Genomic DNA, 27,029 nt, shown 5'->3' on the forward strand with positions numbered 1-27,029 from the left:
CAAATGAGCAGGGAGCACATCAGCAGCCAGCATGCAGTTACAGCCACAGCTGAAATAGTCCATGCCTACCGCAGCATAGAAGCACAACATTACAGCCCATTCTCACAGGATAAATTAACAGCAAATCACACATGCAGCCAGCCCAGCACCATTAATCAGAGGTGCTGTGCACTGAGATCCTGTATAGGGGAGGTTGAGGTACAATGTATGACTAGTCAGCCCCATAAGACCACACAGAACACATGGTACAGTAGCCTAGAGTGATGTTGAAAGATTCTGCAGGAACCAAATTTCAGGACAGTCTGAGATTATTCAAAAAGGCCTAATGTCATTTGAGAGCCCCCATTAGTGGAGTGTGCTACTGCTCAGACTGCACCAGCATGGAATTGAACAGCACTGTGGTGTGAATAATCGGGGATCGACGGATGTCCTCTCAGCTGATGACTCTAGGTGGGAGCCGCCCACATTGCGCAAGCTCCGCAAGTGCCATGTATCAATTACACTTTTTAGATCTTCTGTTGCGTGTCTGTTGGGCTTGGAAGAGATGGCCTGTCCATCCTATCCACTGTCGCTTGGGTCTGGTGCAAGATTTTCTGTAATTCTTAGTCACCCAAGATGTTGCAGAAAGTATTTTTGGTGCACATAGAGAATTAAAGACTGGAGCTAGTTGGACTTCCACAGGTTCTAATAATAATCCGCAGAATTCCACAGAGTCAAACTTTGCGAGCTTCTCCCAGACTCAGTGTATACATTGTATCAATATTGTATGCACAATTAGTGTCTTTGTAAATAAAAAAATATCCTCCCTTTGCATGGATTTAATGCTTGATTAGTTTAAATTGTATTGTGATGTGTTGATAAAATGTATTTGTGTGCAATTCTGGTTTTTTTCTGGAATCTAAATAATAGTTTTCCCCCCACAGTTTAATGATGATTCTTTAATAGTACATCATTTTTTGTGTATGATTATAGTACCTGAGAACAGTAAAATGGGGAAACTGCACCCACAGAAGATATTTTTATAATGACAAGCATGTGGCATTTTGCATAGGGAATAACTTATACTCAAATCTTCACACAAAGTTGGTATTATAATTACTTCTACTGATGATGGTTCTCCCAAGTGGGCAGTACAGGTAGACTCTCCTGCTCCACCTCATTTCTCCTGCATCATCCAGTTGAAGACGCTTTTATGATTTATTTTTAAGGTCTTCGATATAAAAGTGGTCCCATGTAAATATTTGTTTGCAGTGCCCCTGGCTAAATGCTTGCTGCAAATATTACACTGCACATATTCAGCTATACACTTTTTTTCCACTGAAGGTATTGTAAAATTGTTGCAATAATCTGTTTGTTTTCTTGCAGTTGGTGAATCTTCCTGCTCATCCTCAACAGGTTCAGGATGTGTTCATCCTGGATAGAAAAATGAAGCTTCAGCCATTGTTTTATTTTTCCAGAAAAGTGAACAAAAGCAGAGTACACTGGATCTGAATTCTCTTTCAAGAGACTTCACTGGAAAAATACCAGTTTTTAGGTGTTGTTAAAAATAAATCTAACTCTAATGCTTCTTCACTGTGCAAGACTGCACCCATGCAAAGCAGTTTTATAGTTAGAAACATGTGGCATATCGCCCAGTTAGTAACCATCTCACTTAAACGTTTATGGGCAGCTGGTATTACATTGACTTCTACTGGAGATGGTTCTCCTAAGGGTACTGTATAGTTAGACTATCCTGCTGCACCTAGTTTCTCTAGTGTCACCCAGTAATAGTCCCTTTCATGAATTGCTGCTAAATACTTCCACATGGAAGTAGTCTACGTGATTGTTTTTTTGTAGTGCCCCTGGATAACTAATTGTGAAATAATGCACGGCACATATTTAGCGGTATCCTTCTTTTCCCCCGAAGGTATAGTAATGTGGTCCCAGACATCACTTTCACCCTTTTGCACATGCAAACACCTACTTACATAGACTCATACACCTATACTGCCATTCAAACACCCTCATACACTGATACAGTCACTCACACACCTATGTATACACTGATACACCCAATGAAACTCCAACAGCCAACAAAACAGCTACTGACACACACTATTAAAGCCACCCAGAGATTGACATATCGATGTATAGATGAATAAAGTTACAGATACTTACCAGTACGGTCAGTGACAAACCCCGTCACACACTGATATAACATCTAACACACCCAGGGACACACCTGTTCAGCCACTTCAGCACCCACTTACTCTCTCAGACACTCACTAACACACCCATTCACTCACACATATAGCCACTAACATACCCAGTCACTGACTCAGACAGTCACTTACAGTAGCGGCCCGTGATGGGAGAGCTTCCGGGCACTGACGTGGGCGGGGGTGGGCAAGGTAGGGGTTAGTAAACTATGGATTACGGCTTATTAGAGGTAAGTCAACATATAAATAAATAAAATGAATTTCGTTGCATGAACTGCATCGCCAAATGAGATGCAGCACGCACAACGAAATCCGTTTTATTTATTTATATGTTTGCTCACTTCTAATCGGCCGTAATCCATAGTTTACTACCCCCATCCAGCCCCTCACCCGCCCCATGTCAGCACCCGGCAGCACTCCCACCACGGGCCGCTACTACTTACACACCAACTCACACAACCATACAGCCATTGACATACCCAGACAAACACTGATATACCTCTTGATAGTCCCAGCCACACGATACAGAAACTGCCACATGCTGGCATATACTCACACAGGCAATTACACTCCAAGTGACATATTGATAGAGCCACATTCAGCTAAACACTGATACAGTTTCTCAAACATCCATACACATACTTATAAAGCCAGTTACACACCCTCTTACACACTAATACAGATACTAATACACCCAGGCCAACATTAATGAATACAATAACATACCCAGGCACACACTGATGCATAGACTGACACACCTAGGCATACATCAGCTGGTCTGGGCGGGGAGACAACCAAGGATAGCCTGGGAGGTACTAACACTGCCTCAGGCACAGGGTGGACTGGCGGCCCCAGATTTTGTCCTCTATGCTTATAGTGCCTAGGCACAGTTTTTACGCTTTTGGATGCACCCTACCTTTTCAGCTGCCCGTGGCAATAGAAATAGACAGGGTAGCACCTCTTCCCTTAAACACAGCAATCTATCAAACTTACAAACGCCCGTGCGAGGAAGTACATACTGTTGAAACCATGCAATGTGCATGGGGGGCCTCCGCATACGGGCACGCACGGGCATACTATATGAGCCCTCTATTCCGTTACCCAATAACCCAATGTTGTCCCCAATAATGGATGCCAAGGCCCAGGAGCATGCGACATCCACAACATCCAGATAGGCCAAGACCTATACCCGGGGACAGTTTTTTAATGCTACAACAAATGTGTGGCCCTGCACCGCATACAGCGGTTAACACAATGTTATACTACCAGATACGCGCCTCTTGCAGGAGAAAATTTTAAACTTTCCGGATCCACCTCCATCACTACCTGCAATTGAAAATACACTGACAGTAGAATCAGGCCAAAAACTCATCTCCCGCATCTACACCATAAAACAAAGGGTCTTTCCCGTTATTGTTCCAAAATCTCACAGGGTTTGGGAGTAGGACCTTGGGGAGAGCATTACTGATGAGCAGTGGCAATTCGGATGTAGACAGTTAATTCGACTGTCTCCCAACTATCACCTCATGCTTATACATTTCCAATATCTCCACCACCTCTACCGCACTCCCACACAACTGCATAGTATGGGGCTGTACTCAGATGATAATTGCTGGCAGTGCAGGTCCCACCAAGCAGCATTCCTGCATTTAGCCTGGCAGTGTAGGCCCATAGCAAGCTACTGGCTGAAAATCTTCCATCACATCAAAATAATAACCGGACAAGAGCTGCCTTGCACCCCACTAGTAGCAGAGCTGGGAGTAGTTTTAAGTGTACCGCCGAAGTCATAGAAGGTACCGGTAATGCTATTATTACTAGCCAAGAGACAGGTGGCCATGCACCGGGGTGCAGTTTCCCCCCAGTCTGCAAAGTAGTGGGTCAGGGATGTGGCTTACTGTAGGGCCCAGATGGTGTGCTACTGGGAACTCCTACCCACAAAGTATCGTCCGTGAGACATTTGGGATCCATTCGTGAGCTGGCTGGGCTCTGCTGCTGCCGATGACCCATGATATATTTGGCATGAGGCTGGGACCCCTGCTTGACACTGAGTAATGATTATGGAACAACAAACTGTTTAACAAATTTCTACCCGTGGAGCTGCGAACATCAGATTGTTTTGTTTTTATGTTTATTTAAATGCTAGATTGCTGTATGTCTGTGTTTCGACTGGGCCGGCTGGCCGGCCGGCCCGACAGCTTGTATTGTACTGCGCTTGATGTCGTTTTTTGTATTTATATGAAATGGCAATAAAAATAATAATAAAAAGTGAATTCAAATCAACGCACCACTTGTTTTCAATCTGGTTTCTTCAAAGTTCTCTGGGGAAATAACTGTTTTTGGGTGTGGTTTAACATGTACATGGGAGGGATCATGATGTACCCATTTGAAAGGCAAACTTTGGGTGTGTCAGCTAGTGGGTATACAAATCTAATTCGTAGATTCCTGAAAATGTGAAAATCGTAAAACAAGTAACTTTTTTGAAAAACAGGAATAGGGTGCCATATATATACTTATAAATATGCTCACCCGAATATCATTAATTTCTGAGAATCCGGGAATTGGATCACATATTTGGAATTTAAAAACATAAATTACATGTAGTTTCGTATATACTTTAGGACCACCGTAGGTACAGAGGAACCAAAAAATTATTTAAAAAAACAAAAACTTGATTAATTACATTTAAAAAACGTGAAATAATTTACAATAGTAAATACGTGTTTTAACCCTTCTAAAATGTATATAAATAATATTTTTGGAAAAACAATGTCTATAATTAAAAAAATATAACAGACAATATTGCTAAAATAAAAAGATACATAAATTATAGTATACTTAGTACTAAAATTAAACCCTAGAAAATAAATCAAACAAATAAAAATTACAGAGGTATAATACTCTGAAAATATAATTTGAAAAACTGTGGAAATTTACTGAATAAACCAAAGGTTACAAGGATGCTAAAGTTAGGAAATAGAATTTAAAAAAACTTAGAAATTCTCTAGACATGGTCAGTGACATCACTGATGACATCTCAAATGACATCACTGATGACATCATTGAGAGAAATAATCACACTCACTCACATCCCTATACAGCCCACTCATACACCCACAGAAACACTCACATACCTATTCACAGATCTTTACAAGTAATCACACACCCACCCACTCATCCGTCGAGCCACTAACACACCCACTCACTCATACAGCCACTCACACAACCACTCACTCATCCACACAGGAGCTCACACAACCAGTCACTCAACCATACAGCTACTTACACAGCTACACATGTAACCATACAGTCACTGACACACCCACTCACTCACCTATATAACCACTCACACATCCACTTACTGAACCATACAGCCCTTGACTCACCCATAAAGCTACTAACAGAGCTACACACTCACCCATACAGTCACTCACACATCCATTCACTCAACTACTAAACCACTTGGATACTCATTCACACATTCCATCAAGCTATGACACACCCACTCAGTTCAATACAATTAAAAAATCTATTCAGCTACATAAGCAACTATAAAAGTGCATGCATAATAAATAAAAAAATAAATGAAAACAGACAAATTCAAATGGGTCACTCATTATCTTCTTAAACAGAATAATCTAAACCCTAGATCAGTGTGCTGTTAAAGCTACAAAGCAGACATTGATTGCTGTGCCCACACAGCGATTTTCAAGAACAGTCCAACACTATAAATAATGTCCTTGTTATTCAGCTGGAGCAATACATTATAAGCATCTCTAAAATCAGTAATGTGTAGCCTCTTATTTAATGGTAATAAAATACTTATGGTATACAGTAGATAAAAATCCTAGAACAATAAAAAATGTAATGTTGATTGACCTGACTGCCCATTACATGGGTAGGGGCGAGTATCTAGATTTGCTTGAAAACCTAGTCGGAAACTTATCAGGTACTTGAGTGTACATTCCCTGAAACGGAACAGACTGTGCTGCAAATGACCCATGGGACTGGACAAGTATCTTTTGGGGTGGAACATGCCCTTCCGGGTTTATACCCAGATAGGCTGTCACTCTGGATTTGCCAGACTCCCTCTTCAGCCACTCCGCATGTGCACATTTGAAGTGGTCTACAGCTGTTCTTTGTTAACGGTGTGAGGGCCCCCTGGATTCTAAAACAATTGTTTACAGCCTATCTAGTGCATGCCAGATTCAATATAGATGAGCCATGGGATTTTTCTACCTTTGTCACAGGAGAGGCAATCTTTTATGATTTCTTTTGTGAAGTCTCCTTCCCTGTTGTACCAAATTACGACCCAAAGAAGGAATGAGCAGGCACTCCCACTCACTCACCTATATAGCCACTCATATAGACACTTACTGTGCATAAGAGGCACTCACACACTCACTCACGTACCCATATACCAACTCAAACAACCACTCACTTTCTTATACACTTACTTACACACCCAGTCGCTCACCCATGGAGCCATTCACATATCCACTGAGTCACCCATATAGCCAGTCATTCAACCACTCATAGAAGCACTCACACAGCCTCTCAGTGACCAATACAGTCACTGACAAACACACTCACCTGCTCATACAACCACTAGCAGAGCCACTCAACCACCCATACAGCAACTCACACACACACTCACTGACCAGTACAGCCATTCACACAGCCACACACTCACCCATACAGATATTAACATGCGCACCTGTTCACTCATGCAACCATTCACACACCCTCTCACACACCCATGCAGCCACTCAGATAGCCTCTCAAACAGATTCAGACAGTCGCACAGCCTCTCAGATGCATATGTAAGAAATATCATGGTCAATTAATAGTACAGAAAGAATAGTAACTCAACTTATGCAGAAGCTAAGTATATATCTTTAAGCCTCAGCAATATTTACAAAATACTTACACTCACTGGATGATGTAACAGTGATGCTATTTGAGATGTCATCAGTCATTTCATGAGTGATGTAATATGTGAGTTCATAAGTTGTGCATTATGGGGCGTAAGTTATAGTTAGCTCAGGTTACTGCTGAACATTTGAGCCTAACTATAACATTCCTGTAACCTTTGTTTTTTTCAGCAAATATGTATATATATATATTGATACAGTGATTTGGAGCATTCAGACCAAACCATGGGGGTCATTATGATGGCGGATTTTCCGCATACTCCGGGCCGGCGGAAGCCACCGCCGGCCCGGAGTATGCGGGAAATCCGCCGAGGAGGCCTGAAAGACCCACCGCCAAATCAGGATGGCTGGTGGGTCTCACAATCTGTCCGCCGCTTTTCTGCCGCGGTCGGAAGGCGACCACGGCGGAAAAGCACTAACATGGCTGGCGGTGTCTATCAGACACCGCCAGCCATATTAGGATGTAGGGAAAGTAATGCTTTTCCGCGGCGGCTTTTCCGCCGTGGAAAAGCATACGGACATTCACTTTGGGGGCCCGTTGCGGGCCCCCTGGGTGAAGGTTGCATGGGGGGTGCACATGGGGGGTACCTATGGTACCCCCCTGCCTTTGCGTGCAGGAAGCGGCAGGCACCGCGCGGTGCCTGCCGCTTTGTGCATGCAAATGCACAGCTTTCGTTTTTTACTTTGCGGCGGGTGCTGCTTCAAGCAGCACCCGCCGCAATGTAAAACATACAGGATGTGACCGCCAGGGTGGCGGTCACATCCTAATTGCCATGGAGGGACCGCCGCTGCCCATGCGGACGGTCCCTCCTACTCAGGGGTGCGTCTGTCAGCCATCCTAATCGGCCCCCATGTTTGTTGAAGGTCATGACTTGTGTAATCTGAATGATCACGAAGCATGAAGAAAGGCAAGTGTGTGTTTTTTTAATGAAAGGCACTTCAGGGGGAACATCACTTACAACGCAACTTTTACCACGCAGTGCTTTTACATCGCAGCTTTTACAACGCAAACCATTACAACGCATTGCGCTGGGGGGCGCTCTAGGATAGGGAATATATTTAATTTATTATCCAACACCTTCCCTACTATCCACGGGGACTGGAGTTGGAATAGTAAATTAAATAATTCACTATCCAGCGCCCCAAAGCACTATGCGTTGTAATGGTATGCGTTGTAAAACTCGCATTGTAAAAGCATGCGATGTAAAAGCATGCGTTGTAATGTCGTACATCCGCACTTCAGAGCTAGGACCACGGAAGGCAGTTGTCTAGTGGTGAGGTGAATGGAAAAAGAACTGCAGAGACTGTTAAATCCTTTTAAAGGACCAAGTTTAAAGAAACGCTGGCTTTGAATTTAGCATTTTTGCACAATGGATTTTTATTTCTACGCGCACTATAAAGACATTGGATGATGCATTTTATGACAATGGTCAATAATTGCTGAATCATTATATTATTGGTGTCAAGGAGGGGGAAGTATTTCTACTATTTCAGTTCAAATGGACCCACCTGATAGCATTTAAATACCTAAAAGATAATAGCACTCTTAGCAGTTGAAAAAGGCTGCAAGGACAGCCGAAACGCATCCTGAATTAAAGCTGCTATATCTCAATATCAACGAAAACTGTCTAGTATTTAAATCAATGGTAATACTTTCACATCAAGTGCAGACCTCTTCAGTAGTTGTTTGGAGGAGTATTGTGGATGTATATATATGTATATAAATGTATGTGTGTGTATATATATGTTCACTGAAAAAAACGTAGGTTTTACAGACGTTATAGTTAGGAATTTGCATTTAAAAAACCTATGAAATTAACTAAAAATACATAGGTTTCTGGGACATTATAGTTAGTTTGACATTTGACTAATACAAAACCAGAGAAATTTGCCCGTTATATTTAGTTGAGCTAACTATAACTCACGCGCCCGCAATGCACTGCTGATGACGTCACATATTACATCACTCATGACATGGTCAGTGACATCACTGATGACATCTCAAATGACATCACTGTTGACATCACTGATGACAGCACTGATGACAACATCCAGTGAATGTGTGTTTCTGTAAAGTTTAAATATTTTTCATATATATCTATGCCAAGGTGTATTGAAGAATGAATGGATTTACAAATGCCTGAAGGAATTATTTAGTAGGTGCATGACTGACTGTATTAGTGAGTGATTGAACGTGTCTTACTGAATGCATGGGTTAGTGACTAAACTGTGTGAAAGTCTGTATTAGTCTCTCAGTTGGTGTGTAAGCGGCTGCATGGGTTGGTGAGTAGCTACATGAGTGTCTATGTGGGTTATTGATTTGTTGACTGAGTATCTATATTGGTGCCTGAGTGTCTGTCTGTGTGGGTCTGTGTGTGTTGTGTGACTCTGTGCATAGATGTCTGAGTGGGTGATTCACTGTTTGTATGAATTCAAAAGTGCATCTGGGAAGGGCTGTATGGGTGAGTTAGTGTGTGTATTAGTGGGTTGGTGAGTGAATGAATGTCTCAGTGGTATATGTGTGAGTAACTACATATGTTTTACGGCAGTATATGTGAGTGTTAAAGTATATACATGACTAGACGTGAGAATAAGTTATTTGAGGAGTGGGTGTATAAATTAGTGTCTGCTTGTATCAGTGATTGTATAAGACAGTAAGTATGTGTTTGTATCTGCATAAATAAGTGATGTGGTGGGTGTGTATAAATAACTGAGTTGGTGTGTATAACTGTATACATGAGTAAATGGGTATGCAATTGATTCTTTGCATGACTGACTAGGTGTGTGAGTAACTATGGATGAGTGGCGGAGTGTGACTGTATGTATAGGTGTATGAGTGCATATTATAGTACTGTATAGATGAGTAACTGCATGTATAAGTGACTGGATATGTGTGTACACCTAGGAAATAGTGAGTGGTATGTAGTATCTGGCATTGTTGTGTCTATGGTTTCAAAAATAGTAGTCTGTATTTTAGAGTGGGTGTATCAAAGTTTATATTAGGGCATCAGTAAGTGCATCAGATTATCACATGGATGATGTCATCAGTGATGTAATCAGTGATGTAATTGACCTTGTGATGAGTGATGTAATATGTGATGTCATCAGCAGTGCATTGCGGGCACGCGAGTTATAGTTAGCTCAACTAACTATAACGGGCAAATTTCTCTGGTTTTATGAGTCAAATTTCCAACTAACTATAACGTCGCTGAAAACCTATGTTTTTTTAGTGAGTTTCAAAGGTTTTTTAAATGCTTATTCCTAACTATAACGTCTGTAAAACCTATGGTTTTTTCCATGAATTTCGAAAGTTTTTTAAATGTTAATTTCATATTTTAATATTCATAAAACCTATATTTTTTCTATTATTTTTTAATATTTTGGAGCTCTATTATCCTTTTTTTAACTTTAATAATGATGTCATGTTTTATATCTTCCCCAAAAATATGGATTTAAAAAAAAATTATTGGGAGAAAAATGGAGTCCCGTACCACTAGTTTACCAAGCTCCATCAGCACGCAAATCCTATCTGCCATATTGCTAAACTCGTAAATGATGCGCATTTCGTATCCGACGGGTTGGTGGCACCGCGTCCCGTGTAACATCATATACTTATACGGTCATGCTAGCTGCTACTTTGGTATGCGACGGGTACACAATACCAAGCCGCGCATTATGTCATGTATGTATAGAGTTGTGCGCGCTGCACATTGCGTATGCGATGAGTGCACGCTGCCAGGCCCTGTGTTACATCATAGACGTATGGTGTCACGACGGGTATGCCATTCCCTCATTTTTTTTATGTCTCAAAACTATATCTAAATAAGTTGAAAGTGTATACGAGAGCAAGCGATAATCTAAAATATTTTAAACATTTATATATTTCTAACTGTAATAAACGTATAATATGGTAAATATATTTTCTCAAAATCGGGTCGGGTGCGGCCTCCTTGCGGGCTCGGTGCGCGATTGCCATTTGACCTTAAAAAAAGCATTTGATTGGTTCATAACATTTCCCATTGTAACAGTTGGAGGACCCCACCCTTTTTAGTCATTCTCTCTACAGCATTTGATGAGAGACACCTCTTCTGCTTAGAGAGCTTTTTTGAAAAGTTTTTTTGCTGTGTACACATATCTTATACTACACACAATATGCAATGATCATCTTAATCAATATTCATGGTCTGTACAGTAGCCTTCCATGTGTGATGACTATGCATCTGAAACGTTACATTAAAAAACAAATGTGTGGGGGCTGAGCCGGGCCGGCGACCAAGATGGCCGCACGGGGTCCCGGCTCCGCCGACCTTCTTCCCTCCCCGCCCGATTCGCTCACCTGCTCCATGCGAATACAGAGCCTCCGCACGTCTGAAGGAACGCAGAGATGAGGCGTTTGATTCCGGTGAAAATCCGCGCTCCACGGCCGGTGCGGCGCTCCTTTGCGGGATGCGGCCCGCACACTGCCTACAGCCGGGACCTCGCGCTGTACTGCACCCGGCCGCCCGTTGTCTGATCGTGGCCACACAGACCTGTGGGACACCGGTCCCCCGTCATGGAGACCAATTTACACCTCAAATCGGCTGGTGCCCGCAACTGACCTGACTCGCTCTCCCCTTCTGCGGTCTGCTTCTTTCCCCCCCCCTCCACTTCGGTATACTTCATCGGCAGCCGGACACTGGGACCTGTTCTTTGTTTCCCTGGAGGTACGCTGTTTGCCTGGCTAAATCGCATCGCCAGTGAGACTCTGGCTCGCTGTGGCCGGTGGAGGCACACTGTTGCTATGGTACTCCTCGGGCTGGGGGGGCCCGTCTGCGCAGCTTAGTGTGTGGGGAGAGCGGCATCCTGTGTTTCTTTCACGATGGGGCACCGATGCACCCTGACCCCTGTCTGGCGGGGGCCGGTGGTCCCGGAGCTCGTCTGCACTACGCCGAGGTGGTGCTCCCTAGAAAATGGCGACTCGATGGGTTCTGCCTAGTCGTGGTGGCGGCCGGGTGTGCTGAATACCGGGTGATGGCGACTGTATGCCCCCGGGGGATTGGAAGACTACGTTTCGGATCTGGCGTGAAGGGGTTTTGATTGCCTTTGGACTGCCGATTACGTGTGAGCCGACATCAGCTTCCCCCGTCGCTTATTTTGGATTGAGTATTGCGGCTCCCTGCGGAGGGGCCGCGGCCGACCGTGGATGCGACTTCTGACCTTGTGTGCTCCAGTTTGTACTTTCTAGCCCGGCCCGACACACCGTGCCCTGTGTTCTCTGTACTGTTGATGGGCCCGTGGGATTCGAGTGCACTTGGGGCTCCATTGTTGCTACCTGGGGAACTCTATACTCTCCTGTGGGACCTGAACTGCCGACGATTGACTTTATCCTGTTTTCATTGGGTGCTCCCGCTGTTGTGTCTCTACTCTCCGAACAATTGATTGTAACGTGACATTATCCTGTTTCACTGGGGGCTCCTGATATTAGGGGCCCGTGCTTCCTGTCTTTTCCCCTTTTTTGAAATTATCTCGCGGGTGGGTGATCCTGCTAGGGTGGGCCGGGGTTGGAGGTGGTGAGATTGCGCAGAGGCTGTTAATTGATTTCTTATTGTTTGTCGTACTTGAGGTGGGCGCCGGGTGGGGGGGGTCGGGGGTTGGCCTGGGGTCCTCCTCTGTCTTCTTTGACACTATTTTCTTCTCTTCCTTGTGGACTTTCATTTCGGGGTTTTAGTTCCTACGGGCGACAGGCACGCTGTTAGGGGGGGTAGGCCGTAGCCATCTACAGTGGTGCAGGGTGGGGGATGGGTTCTTCTTCTTTTTGTCCTTTTATTGTTTCTATGGCCTTTTCTTTTCCTTCTATTTCCCTTTTCTCTTTCGGGATCTGGGTAGTATGTTTCTAAAATTCTGCTGATCGATTCGGTTTGGGGAAATGCTCCTCCGGGGCTCATAGCCATGAGCTAGGGCTGTTTTTCCGGTGCTGTACGTTGTTGTCTTTATTGATTATCCTGTTTTACATGCACCGGAGCCGACTTCTCAATTACGGTGATCCTGTAAGTGACTATCCTACTTTATTTTACTTCCCTATTTTGTTGTTGGTGAAATATACGTTGCCGGATCCTGTATTTCTTTAACCTTTTAAAAGACAAACCTTCGCTGCTCCTGCCGGGTCTGTGTTCTCCTCAGGGTGATTATTCCTTTGCTTTGTTACGGGGACTGCGGGTGGCGGACAGTTGCTTTATTGTTATGCTTACTTGCCTGGACCTCACTGTACTAGCGGCCGGCCACGCAGGTTGTAGGCCCATACCTGTACCTGAGCAATGTGACAATAAAGGTTTTCAAAAAAACAAAAAAAACAAACAAAAAAAAAAAATGTGTGTAACACGATGCCCCTAGTTTGTGTGTGTGTGCTCATTATTGTGCTGCCTTTTGGCCTGGGTATTGGTGGCTCGAAGGAGTATCATCAGCCACGGGCAGAGTGCACATCCTAGATCACATGTGACAAACAGTGAAGAGTAATGTGTAGATTTGTGTTACAGTATGCTCTGTTGTCAGGCTTTACCAGTATAGCAGTGTGACATATGTTAGACTTTCAGATTAACGTTTGACATGCATTGCTTGACTGTAGTGAGCGTTATCACTGTGTATGATGTAGCCTCACTACTGATCCACCCTCCATCCTAGCACATTCAAATGTGTGCGCTTTGCAATTGCAACACTTTCAATAATACCGCACACCATTGACATGCGAGTCTGTGCATGTCAATGGTGTACTTCACAACGACATGGTCTGCTTGACAACGACATGTTATGTTGGCCATTCAATGTTTTTGGACAGCATCTCATTAGCGATAGTTGCCGCCCTCCCGGTACATGCTACATTAATGTAAATTGAGGATTGTACGATGTCAAAACTGCAACAGGGACACACACATAAGTACACTTCCTGGCCAGGCAGGATTTGAACAACGCCCAGGTCTCCGGAATAATTATGCACACCCCTACACTGGCCTGGCGTACGCAAGCCCTGCCCACTTTGCGTACGTATGAATAGGATAACGACGACGCCACATGTCCCTGTTCTTCCACACTGCCTCAGGTGATATGGCCGCACCCATCTCGCGTATCACAATGCGCAATAAAAAAAAGAGATCCATGCGGTGTACACCATCCTGGCAATCAAAATATTATTTGAATTGTGAACACTGCTGGCCGTCGTGTTTGGACACACAACAATGACAGCAGCTGAGCAGTGGGGCCTGGGTGCACAGGGGCTGCAATTGTGCGCGTTGTGGCGGGAGGGGTGGGGTGCAACAGCTTTGGTGCGCAGATGCGAACAAGCGATGTTGCTGTGCGTAATGATGTGATTTCTGGCCTCATTCAGTCACATCTCTGTCTCATTTTAAGGACCTGCTGGACCGTATTATAGGCCTGAGCCAGCAGGCAGCGCTGCCCTACAGACACATGGCGTTGGTTTTTGGGGCACTGTGCTGAGCTGATTACTAAGTGTACATGCACACAGGCTTGTGCCACTGCATTACACATGCGCTCTGTTCCTATGTATGTGAACGTTGGCATAACATATTATTATTTAACCTTGTGTATTCTCATGCACTCCAACTCCTCTTTGAAGCACGATTACCAGTGGAGAAGTGTGGCTCAATGGTTAGAGTGGCAGACCCTGATGCAGAGGTCTGGTCCGGGACCACGGTTCAATTCCTGCATCGGCGGGTCTTGGGCTCAATTTCCTCAGACCTGATAATTCTCGCCTCAATGCCTATTCTAATCATGGGTCCCACTCTGCAACTCTGGGCAATAGCTTGCTTAATCTCCACAACGGCCCCAACAGCGCTGGGATGCCTGGCTTCACCTTGGGGGTGCCCAGGAGTGGGCATTTCACGGGGAAAAGCCAGGAAGGGTTCCACAGCGGTATGCATACAGCACCAAGACACCTCAGGGTATAAGTGCGCTATACAAGTACAAATTCATCATCATCACCACTAACAGTTGGTAGATCGTACTTCAGAAGAAAGGACGCACTCAACCGGTGTTCTCTATTAAGCTTGAAATAAACCTTCATTTACCTCAAGACGCTTCCAGCATTATATTATTTATCCCTTTTCAGACACTGAGTTGGTTGCGCCAAAATTGGTGGAGCGGGTGCTCAGCCTGTGATTATGCCCTGGGCATTCTGACGCCTTCCATCGTGGTATCAAGACACCGTCCCCGACCGGAGACTTGCTGTGCCACCCTGAGAGAGGCACCCCAGAGTCGGCATGTCGTTGGACACACCGGTGGTGGCAGGTGAGCAGTGAAGTCTCGGTGCACAGGAGCTGCAATTGAGCGCAGTGAGGGAGAAGGGGCGGGGGTGCAACAGCCTGAGTGTACATGTGCAGGCAAGCGATGTTGCCATAGATAATAATGCAATCTCATTCATATCTCTCTTTCATTTTAAGGACTTATTTTTTATTTTTTATTTATTTTATTTATTTTAGCGATTTGTATAGCGCCTGGTGACCCAAGGGCATCCCCGCGCTGTAAGGAGATTGTTTATCCTGTAAGGAGAGGGAGGGAGGAGGAACAGTTATTTCGGGAATAGGTGCGTTTTCAGTTTTTTGCGAAAGGTCAGGTAGATGACTTGCTGGACCGCACTCTTTCTTGCGGACCCCAGCGTCCCAGACACACGGGTGACGGGAGGTGAACAGTGTGGGCTGGGTGCAGCAGGCCGACGCTCTGTCTCCTCCTCCCTCTGTTCTTTTGACTCTCCCTCCCCTTCTCCCTTCCACCCACTCGCTCGCTGTCCCATTCTCACTTTCTTCCTTTTATTCTGACTACCTTTCTGTTTTCTCTTGGACATGGCACACATACTTTTGTTTCTTTTTTGTCTTGCAGGTTTTGTACGCTGCTTCCGGAGGAGTCCCACCCACTTATTTTATGTTATACTGTTGTTTGTTCAAATAAAGTTGTGTTTCCATTTATTTGTGTTCTTTTAATAAAGGTTATTTTTTTTTACCAATAAATGAGTGAGTGTATGGGTCTTCTTTTTCTGACAGAAAGTGTCTAAGGTTTATTGTGAAAATCGGCGGTTGATAGGAGGTTATTAGGGAAAACATTTGTAATTTTGCAGTGCACCTACCAAATATAAACCAACAGACTATTACATAAATGAAGACTGGGTAATTCTACAACTGCAAGGGTTCTATGAGTGCATCACTTTATAACACCATGAGTACTGTCCATGTGATTACAGAACCAATAAGGCAATGCCTAGGGCCACCGAGGCTTCAGGGACTGGTGAGTTGGCCTCGAAGCCCCCCGAACTATTAGCAAACAATACCCGGGGACATGGCTATCCCCTAGGCTGCGAAACATTTCTGTGCCCTCCTGTACCTAAATTACATGTGAGATTAAGGTCCCGAGTGCTGCAGAGACCCAGCAATGTAATAATAGGATTGGCCCCGGACCATTACCCACCAGGGGGCTCATTTAAATGAACGGGTTGGACCCGATTCATTCTTTTTCTCCATTTTTACCATGCGGATCCGCTTAATTGAAACAATACGAGGTTTTCCTCCTCTCGCTTCAACGAGGCTAACAAGGATTTGCTATCACAGGGTGGAAGCCATGCTCCCACCCTGTAATAGCAAACATAAATGTCCCGCAGATGCACACCCTGGGACATTTTATGAGCTGTGTCTGGGAGGTGGCGCTCCATAGAGCCATGATGCATTGGTTACTGCATAACTAGAGAATTAGTATAAACGCATACTAACACTACTTGCACACGTGTAGTACAGCGACCAGAGTGTAGTGAAGAGGCAGAGGAAGCCCAAAATCAAAAAATATAAATTGTACCAGAGGTCGGATGACATAGCTCGATGATCTGATGACACTGGGATGAGAAGAAAAAGCTTCATGAAGAAAACGAGTCTTCAGCAGAACGCAAGGATGTCATCAGTAATGTCATTTGAGATGTAATCAGTGATGTCATCAGTGATGTCACTGACCATGAAATGAATGATGTAATATGTGACATCATCAGCAGTGGATTGCGGGCTCGCGAGTTATAGTTAGGACATCTTACTATAACGGGGGAATTTCAATGGTTTTGTATGAGTGAAATTTCCAGCTAACTATAACATATGTGAAACCTATGGTTTTTTCAGTGAATTTCTGATTTTTTTAAAATGCTAATTCCTACCTAGAACGTGCCTAAAACCTATGGGTTTTTTCAGTGAATTTCATAGGTTTTGTAAATGCTAATTTTTAAATGTATTAATTATTATATTTATTTTTTATACTAATTTCCTACATTTTGTATAATAATTATTTTTAGTTATTTTATTTTTTAAATTACTATACATATTTTTTATGTAAAAAAATAAAAAACAAAATTCAAAAATGATTATTTTAATTTTTTTCCAATATATTAAAATTAATTTCTATATATTTTTTGGTGGTAAGCGTAAGGTACGCGTATGGTGCTCGCACCATCCTTTGTATCTGTAATTGTACTGTACGCGTACCCGTGCATACGTGACGAATATGTTTTGACGTTCCGCGTCGCATCGGCGCTTCCACGTGGCGTCATGTACGTTTGTAACACAATTGTAACATTTCTTCAGAATTTGAACACTGGTATCCATATTGCAGGGTCTCATTCAAGGCAGTGGCGAGAATTCTGTGCTTGGCAGTGAAAGTCACAGCCTTTAAACGAGGACACTATTTTCCCAGTTTTTTCTGGGAACACTTTAATCTGGCGTTCCATGATGAATAACATGTGTATTGCAATTTCCTATTAGGAAATCTGAATTCAGTGATTAGCTAATTTGTGATTTCCTAATAGTGATTGCAAATCCGTAGGAATTGCTATTAGGAAATCGCAAATTACATACAGGGGGGCTCATTTATGAAAAGTGACGCATCTCTGCGTGAAAACAGCGATGCGTCATTTTTCACTGCGCCCTCCTTGCGACACCAATGATGCGTCATATTTACAGTATGACGCATCATGTCGCAAGGAGTTACAGATACGTCAGTATTTCTGACGTATCTGTAGGCGCAAACGTGACGCATTGCTGGAGTGTGTCACAAAAGTGACGCGACTCGAGCAATGCTTCCTTTCACATGGGGAAAGCCCCATGTGAAAGGGCTTGCGTCAGTCTTACGCCTGCTGTGAGGCAGGCGCAAGATTTTGACGCAACAGCGTCTTAAAAGTGACGCAGTGAAATCTCATAGATTTCACTGCGTCACTATCACGAGGCTTTTTGCGGGTGAACGCCCCCTCCGCATACATTATATTTGACGCAGGTATAATGTAGCGCAGGGGTTTACAAAGTGACGCATCTGCTTAGATGCGTCACTTTGTAAATAGTGCGCATCAGGAGGCATGTTTTACGCCGCCGATGCGTCACAAAAAGTGACGCATCGGAAGCGCAAAACTCACGCAAGGCCTCATAAATGAGGCCCATTGCATTTTGAGAGTCCCAAATAGAGATTACTACTGATTTGCTATTTGGGAAGCACAACATTGGAATTTCGTACATATGGGCCTATATCTTTTATATCATATATATACCTCTGCTAGGAACCAAGAAACTGAGATTATCTAAAATTACCAAGGGAATGTTCAAAGGGCCCTGTATTCATGGTAACATTACCAAAATGAGAGAAGGATGTTTTCGAACATCAATGGTTACCACATCCTAGCATCAACATGTTTCAGCCATCTATTTAAGCCTATTGAGTCACAAGGCTTTCAAAAGAAATATTTAAAGGCCGCTGTATGATTTTGTGTGACTTTAGGCATACGAGAGGCAGTATAGGTGGTTCCTCAGTTTCTCTATCTCCCTCGAGGGCGTGACCACACTATTTGTAATTTCCATGTAGGTAAACATTTCATGTGGGGTAATCTTTGCCAGTTGTCACCACATTGAAATATATGCTAGAGGTTGTACGCTGAGTATAAATCGTATGCAAGACACCGCTGGCTCACCCCTGAACCAGTGGTTTAACAAAAACTAAACTTCAGTGGCCCCCTGCAAAGTTCATGGAGTGGGCCCCCATGGCATGCGGGACCCAGTCAGGAGCTCTCAGATGAGGGATCCGCTGCCCGTACAAGTGCCAGAGGGGGCACCATGGGGCTCGGGCACCCCCCCCCACGCACTTCAGGGGCTCCAGGAGCTATTGTTACCCCACTGCCTTGGGCTTTGGTAATGTCACAAACTGTCCCTCACTACTCTTCTGCTGCTGACACAACATGAAATAAGTCGAGCTCCACTTTTCTGCACGTGTTATATGTACAAGGCATCCAATTAAAACAAACGTTGACACACAAGCACTTATAAAAAAAAAAGAAATTATCAGCCAGGATAATATTGTTTTTTTAGAAATGTACATATTAATATTTCAGCCGCTCTTTTTACATTATTGCTATTGATTCATTATTGAGGATTGTGGGGCTTATTTACAAGACCCCTGTGCCGGCAGAGTGCCACTTTTTGTGGCTCTATGGCTGCGCACATTGCTAAGTCATATCATTACGGCCATGTAAAACCACTTTGCGTGGCTTTGGGTGACCTCATGGAAATGGAGTAAGGCACAACCAGATTCTGCGCACGGAAGACGTTCCTTGGGTTTCCGTGGCATTCTGTTTGTTGGGTTTTCCCACGCAACACCCATGTATTTTGACGCTGCCCTAGATTTACCTTTATAGAAAGAGGAAAACGCCTCTTAGGATTCTTTCTGTGCATGAAGGTGCCCCTCCTGGACAAAAACAATCCGGCATGAAACATAGGAACCCTTGCACCAGGTGCCTGTGTTGGCGCTAGGCTGCTGAAACAGCACCAGCGCAGGGAAAAGGACAGGAATTTCATAAATACAGTGCATCTCAGCAAGGTGACCGTGCGACACCCGTCCCCACCCCCTTACCCGTGAGCCATGCCAGCCGCCACTGCCCCAGTGTTTTTGCATGTGAAAACAGTGTATCAATTTGAATACAACAAATATTATCACAATGTAGAAATATATGCACACATGTTTACAGGAAAACAAAATTCTGAAAAGGACATTTTGGCTTGCTTCTAAGAACACATACTCACCGCTTTCTTAAAAAGAATGGGGACATTTCATGAAAATGTCTTCAATTTTGGGGAAGTTTTGCTGTTGACTCAAACCCCTAAACCCACTATACTTCACCAGACAACATTGCCCCGCTCCAAAGCTGTGCAAATGGCGTCAATTGCATCATCGTTGCTATAAACTGGACATAGAGCACCCGGTCCCTGATTACCCCCTTATGCAATAGAAACCATGTAAGTTTGAAGCCTGCTAGAATGAAAGTGTGTAGGGCCATTCCGATTGTTATCTGTGCTATTCTGTTGTAGATGTGGCTGCTAAAATTAGCCCCTTTGCAACTAAGCTCATGCCTGAATGGTGCCATTGCCCTGATGTGAATGTCAAGGGCAGTTGTCAGGGATGGTGAACAAAGCATGTGTACTTATTCCTGGTGAACCTTTGCATTACCTTTTACGTATCCATATACTAATAGAATTGTTACTTTTTAAACTAATAATGGACAGGTTTCTCCAACCAGTTGATGGCAGCTCCCAGTAGCTCCGAGACACGTTCAGAGTAGCTGACAGCCTTGAGTTTATTTTTAAATAAGCACAAGGTCATATTTTCTTTTAAAGTTAAGGGAAGGCTGTGTTTATTTTACATTATTATCATCAGGGTGCAGATAGCAGGGCCTGATAATGAACAGTGCTCAGTTTGATTTATGATCCAGGCTGGGGCAGAGAGGTGAACAACTGAAGCACTGAAGTATTTAACTCTTAAATAAAATCCCTTGTCAACTCAGTATTGGAGCTTCCAACCAAATGAGGTTTCTGAATGTTTTTAAATGGAAGGCAATTACAATGAAAAGTTATCTTAATGATTAAGTCAACTCTTCATTTATATTCTCTCCAATTTCAAAGTGTTGCATTTAAAAACAGCAGGCCTCATGTTCCCAGTGGCCAGTAGACACTGTGCATTAAGTGTAACTGAAAAATACAGCCTTTTTTTTTTTAAAAGAGAGAAAAATGTTCCGTATTATGAACATTTTTGCTGAACATTTTTGTGCACTTTAAAATTCCTCCCATTTGAAAAATATGATTTTATGTTTGTGTTATATATGTAACAGAGCCACATATGGCGAAAGGTATGTCCTGAGCTGCAAATACATACAACACAGGCTCTCAGTCAGCCATAGAAATATATCCCTTGCACAGACACACATATGTATATACATCATTAAAGACCACGCTCTCACTGACACACATGGCAGGACTGTCATAGTGCCCATTGTCAAAGCATTTTGTTCAGATCATAGTACCTGGCTCTTTGGACATTATACTTAAAGTCAATGACGCTGAGCGTGGGGTTGTCTGGCAACCTTGGGCAAGTTGTTTAGCCTTCAGTAGCTCACAATGATTTTCACTGATCAGTAGTATCTCTCAGGACAGAAAAGGTGGGAGACCACAGCCATTCTTGTTTAGTTTTGTCATAGTTGCTTCAAAACCTAGTTGTTCAGGAAGTTACTAAATTTAAGCAATATAAACAAAAGCATTGACCAGAGAGTAGAAATGTTGTTTTGGTCTCAAAAACACACACATTGCCATAGAACTACCAGGGACTGAAGGGAACTACTTTTTGTGTTGCTGCTTTGTGAAAGGACAGAAAGCCTTATTCATAGTGAAGTCGGCAAGTAGTAAAGAGGTCTGACACATTACCCCTTCATGCATACTGGTGGAGGTGGAAGAAAAATTTAAATGACAGACCCACGGACTAACAGAAGAAGTCTGCCTCAAAACCCCTCAAGTAACTATATTATACACAAAATGTTAGTAAAATCAAAAGGTTTTGGCAAACATAGACATAAAAAAGCCCATTAGTCTTGCATTGCCTGCCAGACTATTGCCTTTGTCAAAGAAGAAAAGGAAGGCAGAGGCATGAATGAAACAGGAAGGGAAGCAAGAAAACAAGAGGAAGGCACAAAAGAAATAAAGGAAGGCAAGACAAAAATAAAGAGGAAGGCAACAAAGAAAGAGAGAAAGGATAAGACGGAATGAGAAAGAGAGAAAGGAAATAAGAAAGAGGGAAAGGAAAGAAAGAAGGAAGGAAAGGGGAAAAAGAAGGTAGAAAGAAAGAAGAATGAAAGAAAAAAGGCAGAAAGGCAGAAAGAAAAAGGAAAGAAGGAAAGAAAGAAAGAAATGGAAGAATGAAGGAAAGAGGAAAGAAAGAAAAAAGAAACACACAAACAAACAAAGAGGATCAACTAAAAAGTGGAGGAAAGAAAGAAAGGAAAGTGGAAGATTGGAAATAAAGGCAGACAATAAAGAATGAAGGAAAGCAAGACTTGCCTTAGGGGTGTGCTCGATTTTGGAATAGGTCAGTTTACTATTCCAACTCCAGTCTGCCCAACCATTTGGAAGGTGTTGGATGTTAAATCCAACTCCATTCAACCAATGCACCCCCTTAAATCAAGTCATTATAACGACTTGCGTGCTGAACAAATGCGTACTAAAGACGCGTTTGTTCTATTGCTGGCTCTGTGAAGGCATAGTTGGATTCCGGCTTCATTCTAATGGATGTTGCACAGCCGGAATTTGTTAATATACATATATGTTAATATGTTAATATATAGTAGAAATCATCCTGCTATCACATCAGGCTCTACAAACAAAGACAAATCTAAGTAATTACATGCATTGCATTTTTTTGTTTTGTGATGGTTTTTGCAAATCTTTAGTGTTTGGGAATATGTCCGGCCCTGATCAATGTACAACAAAATCATGTGCTAGAGGCAAAAATTTAAATGTTGGTCTAAAAACAAATAAGCACATTGCCAAATGCAAATGCGAGCGTGCGGGGACTTCATTTCCCAGAAGTCCCTGCAAGACCAAGGAAGAGCTTCCGGTCCGCTCTCCCTGCTGGCCCGCCCCCCGCCCATCCAAGTCCGCTAAAACCGCCCCTCTCCCTCCATCTTGTGGGACACTTACCTACTCTGCAATCCAAGCGGAAGGCTTCACTCTAGCGGTCACGCACCAGCCAAACAGCGCATCAGCCTCCCAGCCCACCTCTCGCCGCATATATATGCTAACCATATATAAAGCCAAGTGCCAATCTACAGCCTTATATGGAGCAGGACTATGGGGATATACGGACGTCACTTCTCTGCAAACCGCAGAAAATAAGTTTTTTAGATTCATCCTATCTGCCCCCAAAACTTCCTCTGTTTACGCTTGCCACTTAGAATTAGGGGCACCATACATTGAAGATCTTGCCAGAATCCAACCACTCCTACTTTGGCGACGTATTTGGGTGTCAGACAAAAACGACCTCACAAAATCAATATTGGCGGATGCAATGTCTCTGGACTACGCTTTAAAAATCAAATGGCTGGCCTATATCCGGACCTTTCTTAGCGATCTTGGAATGGAAAAATATTATCTAAATCCCGAAAAAATTGGAGAACTCGCAAACGACAATTTAAAAAAGCGAGCGTTGGATCATCTGACAAAATTGAGACTTCAGACAGAAGCCGGAAAACAGTCGGTGCAGCATGCTATGCTGGTCCAATCTACCCTTTCAATGCAGCCTTATCTAAATCTTGACATTGGCACCTTTGAACGATTTCTCCTGATAAGATTCAGACTGAACTTATTTCATAAACTGGTGGTTTTCCCAACACCAAATGTTTGGGATCCAAATGCACCCCCGTGTCCATGTGATGGGATATCAGGTCAATCCACCATTCATACAGTTCTGTTCTGTAAGTTTTATCAGGACCATCGAAAACTCTGGCTACTGACCCTACTAAAAAAGTGGGGTCTTAGACAATGCAGAGCAGCCATGTTGAGTTTGCAGCTTTTGGACACCGAAGCCACATGTTACCATGTCCTGAATTTTCTAAAATGTATATACAGACATCGGAACAACCTTTAAATTATAATAGCACTGTAATTTCTTTTTGCTGTTTTTTAAATTAATTGGTAAAATTAGATCTCATTGAAGATTTTTAAACTGTAATGCTTTTATGGATTGTAATAATCCGAATAAAGTTTATACTACATTGCCAAATGAAAGAGAAGGAAGGAGAGATAAAAGGCATGAATGGAAGAAGGGAAGAAAGAACGGAAAGAGAGCGAGAATATTAAATAGCGAAAGGGAGAAGGAAATAGAATTAAAGAAAGAGTACTAAATAGGCACATAAAAGAAGAAAGAAAGAGGAGAAAAGAAAATGAAGAGAAGGAAATAAAGAAGGAATGAAATAAGTCAAGAGAAAGAAATAAGGGAAGATAAAAAAGAAAGAGAGAAAGAAAGAAGGGAAAAGGGCAACAAGAAAGAAAGATAATATGAAGGAAATATAAAAGGAAAGAGAAGATAAGAGTGAAGGTTGGAAAAAGAAAGAAATTAGGAAGGAAAGAAGAAAGAAAGAAGGAGAGAAAGAAAAAGTAAAAAGAGGATAACTTAATACAGAACAGTTTCAAATGGATATAATCTGTTATGCTGTGAAATAGCAACCGTCAGAAAAGTAAAACATTCCAAAAGAAATGTACAACAGCATTGGCAGTGGATGGGATCTGATAAAGATGGAATGTGCATTCTGCTATTACATCAAGCTCTGAACACAAAGGCAACACTTAAGTAAAAACAAAATCACTGGCACTGAGGGGAACTAGCTTTTGTGAAGATGTGATCCTTGTGAGAGAGCAAAATACAGTCACTCAAAGTGAAGTTAAGCAGTGGCTTAAGTCAGCTGACCCACTGCCCTATGCAATATAATGTAATAGGCAGAGGCAAGATGTGAATGACACACAAAAAGACCAATGGATGAAGAGAGGATGAGGAAATCTCGACATGTACGTATACTATATATATTTTATTAAAATCAAAAGGTCTTGGTTCACACCAGACCTAATAAAGTAAAATCAACAACCATGGCACTGAAAGGAACTACTTGTGTGTGGATGTGCTCCTTATGAAAGGGCTAAATGCAGTTGATTAAAGTGAAGTTAACCAGTTGATAAAGTCAGCTGACCCACTGCTCCATGCTATATGCTCTAGTGGGCAGTCAAAATGTGAATGTCACACAAACAGACCAGCACTGCCAGCATACTGTGAGCCCGTGACCACCGCACGCTCCCTGGTGGTTGTGGCGGTCCAACTGCAATCCAACCTCCAAAGTTTTAATATGGTGGTTGGCCCACCGGTGCGGCAGTGGCCAGATGGCCACCACAGTTCCACCATGAGTTTGGCTGACCAAGGACAGCCAAACTCCTAATCAGGCCCTCTATTTGTGACTCAATGTATTTATATGGATTTTTGTTACATATTAGGACAAAAACCACTGGTTTTACTCTTAGCCACGCCACGAATTTGACTCTCGTGCCTTAAGCCCTTAGATATGCATCTATGTAATTTTCTCAAGAACTAAAATTATAACACATATTGTTTTTCTGTTTGGAAGAAAACATGATTGGGATAATACACTGGTATATCACCCACTTTTGTCAGTCAAATAAATTCCTCTGAAAGTGAGTTTTAAAACATCTTAGTTTACGGAGAGGTCTACTCCTTCACCCAATTAACCTCAGAAACTCTGAAGTGTAACTACCTCAATTGCCATTCCCTTACCTGGTGAGTCCAAACAAGAGCGTTGATTAACGTACAGCGGCTTATTTCTCATTCTTCCTTCCACTAGAAGTTCAGGCTGCTGGTGAATAGACTGATCCCACAAAGACAGCTGCCCCACTCCTTACTACCTCCTACAAGGGCAGAGAAGCATTCGCACTGACAGCTGCTTCATTGTGGTAGAGTAAAACATCTGTAGGAAATAGGATGTTGTCATGTCTGTGACTTCCCTGTTTGCTAGAAAATGCAAACTTTTAGCTCTCCTTTCCACTTCTCTTTAAATAATGGAAAGATTTCGTAAACTCCTTAGAATAAGAGCTTAAAATAACTGTACTTCAGTAACATGGTCCAATCCTGGCAGACCATAGTAACGCAACCACAACAGTCTCTATGTGACTGATAAATAAGGTGACAGAACTGCACCCACACAAACTAGAAACTGGCACCTGGTGCTACTGCCTGGAAACAGCTGCTTCACCAAGACATAAATCAAATTATCCCCAATCTGCCAAGAATCCAGTACCACCCATTGGTGAAATACCGCAGCAACCCACTAATCCTGAAAAATTACATAACAGACAAAAAATTATCAATTAGGAATTATTCATCAAAGTAGTCTCATCAGAACTTTTTATGGAGTTTTGGAGTAATGCAGAAATTGTACTACGAATAAACCCACATATTACATCACTCATGACATCTTCATGACATTTTATATGACATCATTGATAATAGTACTGTGCATGTATAGTTATCGAGTTATAGTTATCTTAGGGCACGAGTTATAATTACTCAAGATAACTGTAACTGGTGAATTTCAGTGTTTTTGGGAATTTGAACCTTACGTTGTTACTGAACTTTTAACCTAACTATAACGTTACCATAATATTGGGTATTTTCAGTGAATATGGCCCAGTTGTATACATATATATACATATATATACATGTACATGAGTGTATATAAATATGCATATATATGTACGTATACATGTGCGTGTATACATATATATATATATATATATATATATATATATATATATATATATATATATATATATTCATTTCTTCCGTCTTCCAAATACGGACACGGACACAGGATATGTGCAAAGGTCGTTTTTATTCCTTAGTCGCCATAACGCGTTTCGGCTTCCGTGAGCCTTGACATAGTTGTGTAAACTGTTTGGCATTTTTAAAGTGACAGTGCATAATTGGTGTGTATCACGTGAAATCAGACATGGAAAACATATCTTCT

At 42.7% G+C, this 27,029-nt stretch overlaps 1 protein-coding gene across 3 annotated transcripts in view; it reads right to left on the bottom strand.

The window, feature by feature from the left end:
• The window catches only part of LOC144817767 (CD209 antigen-like protein C), a 124,784-nt gene extending 98,842 nt beyond the window's left edge, over positions 1-25,942 (bottom strand). The window contains exon 1 of one of the 3 annotated variants that reach the window (XM_078674567.1): positions 25,781-25,942. In XM_078674567.1, coding sequence (XP_078530693.1) covers positions 25,781-25,832 — 52 coding nt within the window. In that variant the 5' untranslated portion in view covers positions 25,833-25,942. The remainder of the gene's footprint in view (positions 1-25,780) is intronic. The other 2 variants (XM_078674566.1, XM_078674568.1) reach the window with 2 other exon arrangements.
• Between the last annotated feature and the right edge of the window lie 1,087 nt (positions 25,943-27,029).

Source organism: Lissotriton helveticus, chromosome 2_1 (assembly GCF_964261635.1).
Source record: "Lissotriton helveticus chromosome 2_1, aLisHel1.1, whole genome shotgun sequence".
NCBI lineage: Eukaryota > Metazoa > Chordata > Amphibia > Caudata > Salamandridae > Lissotriton > Lissotriton helveticus.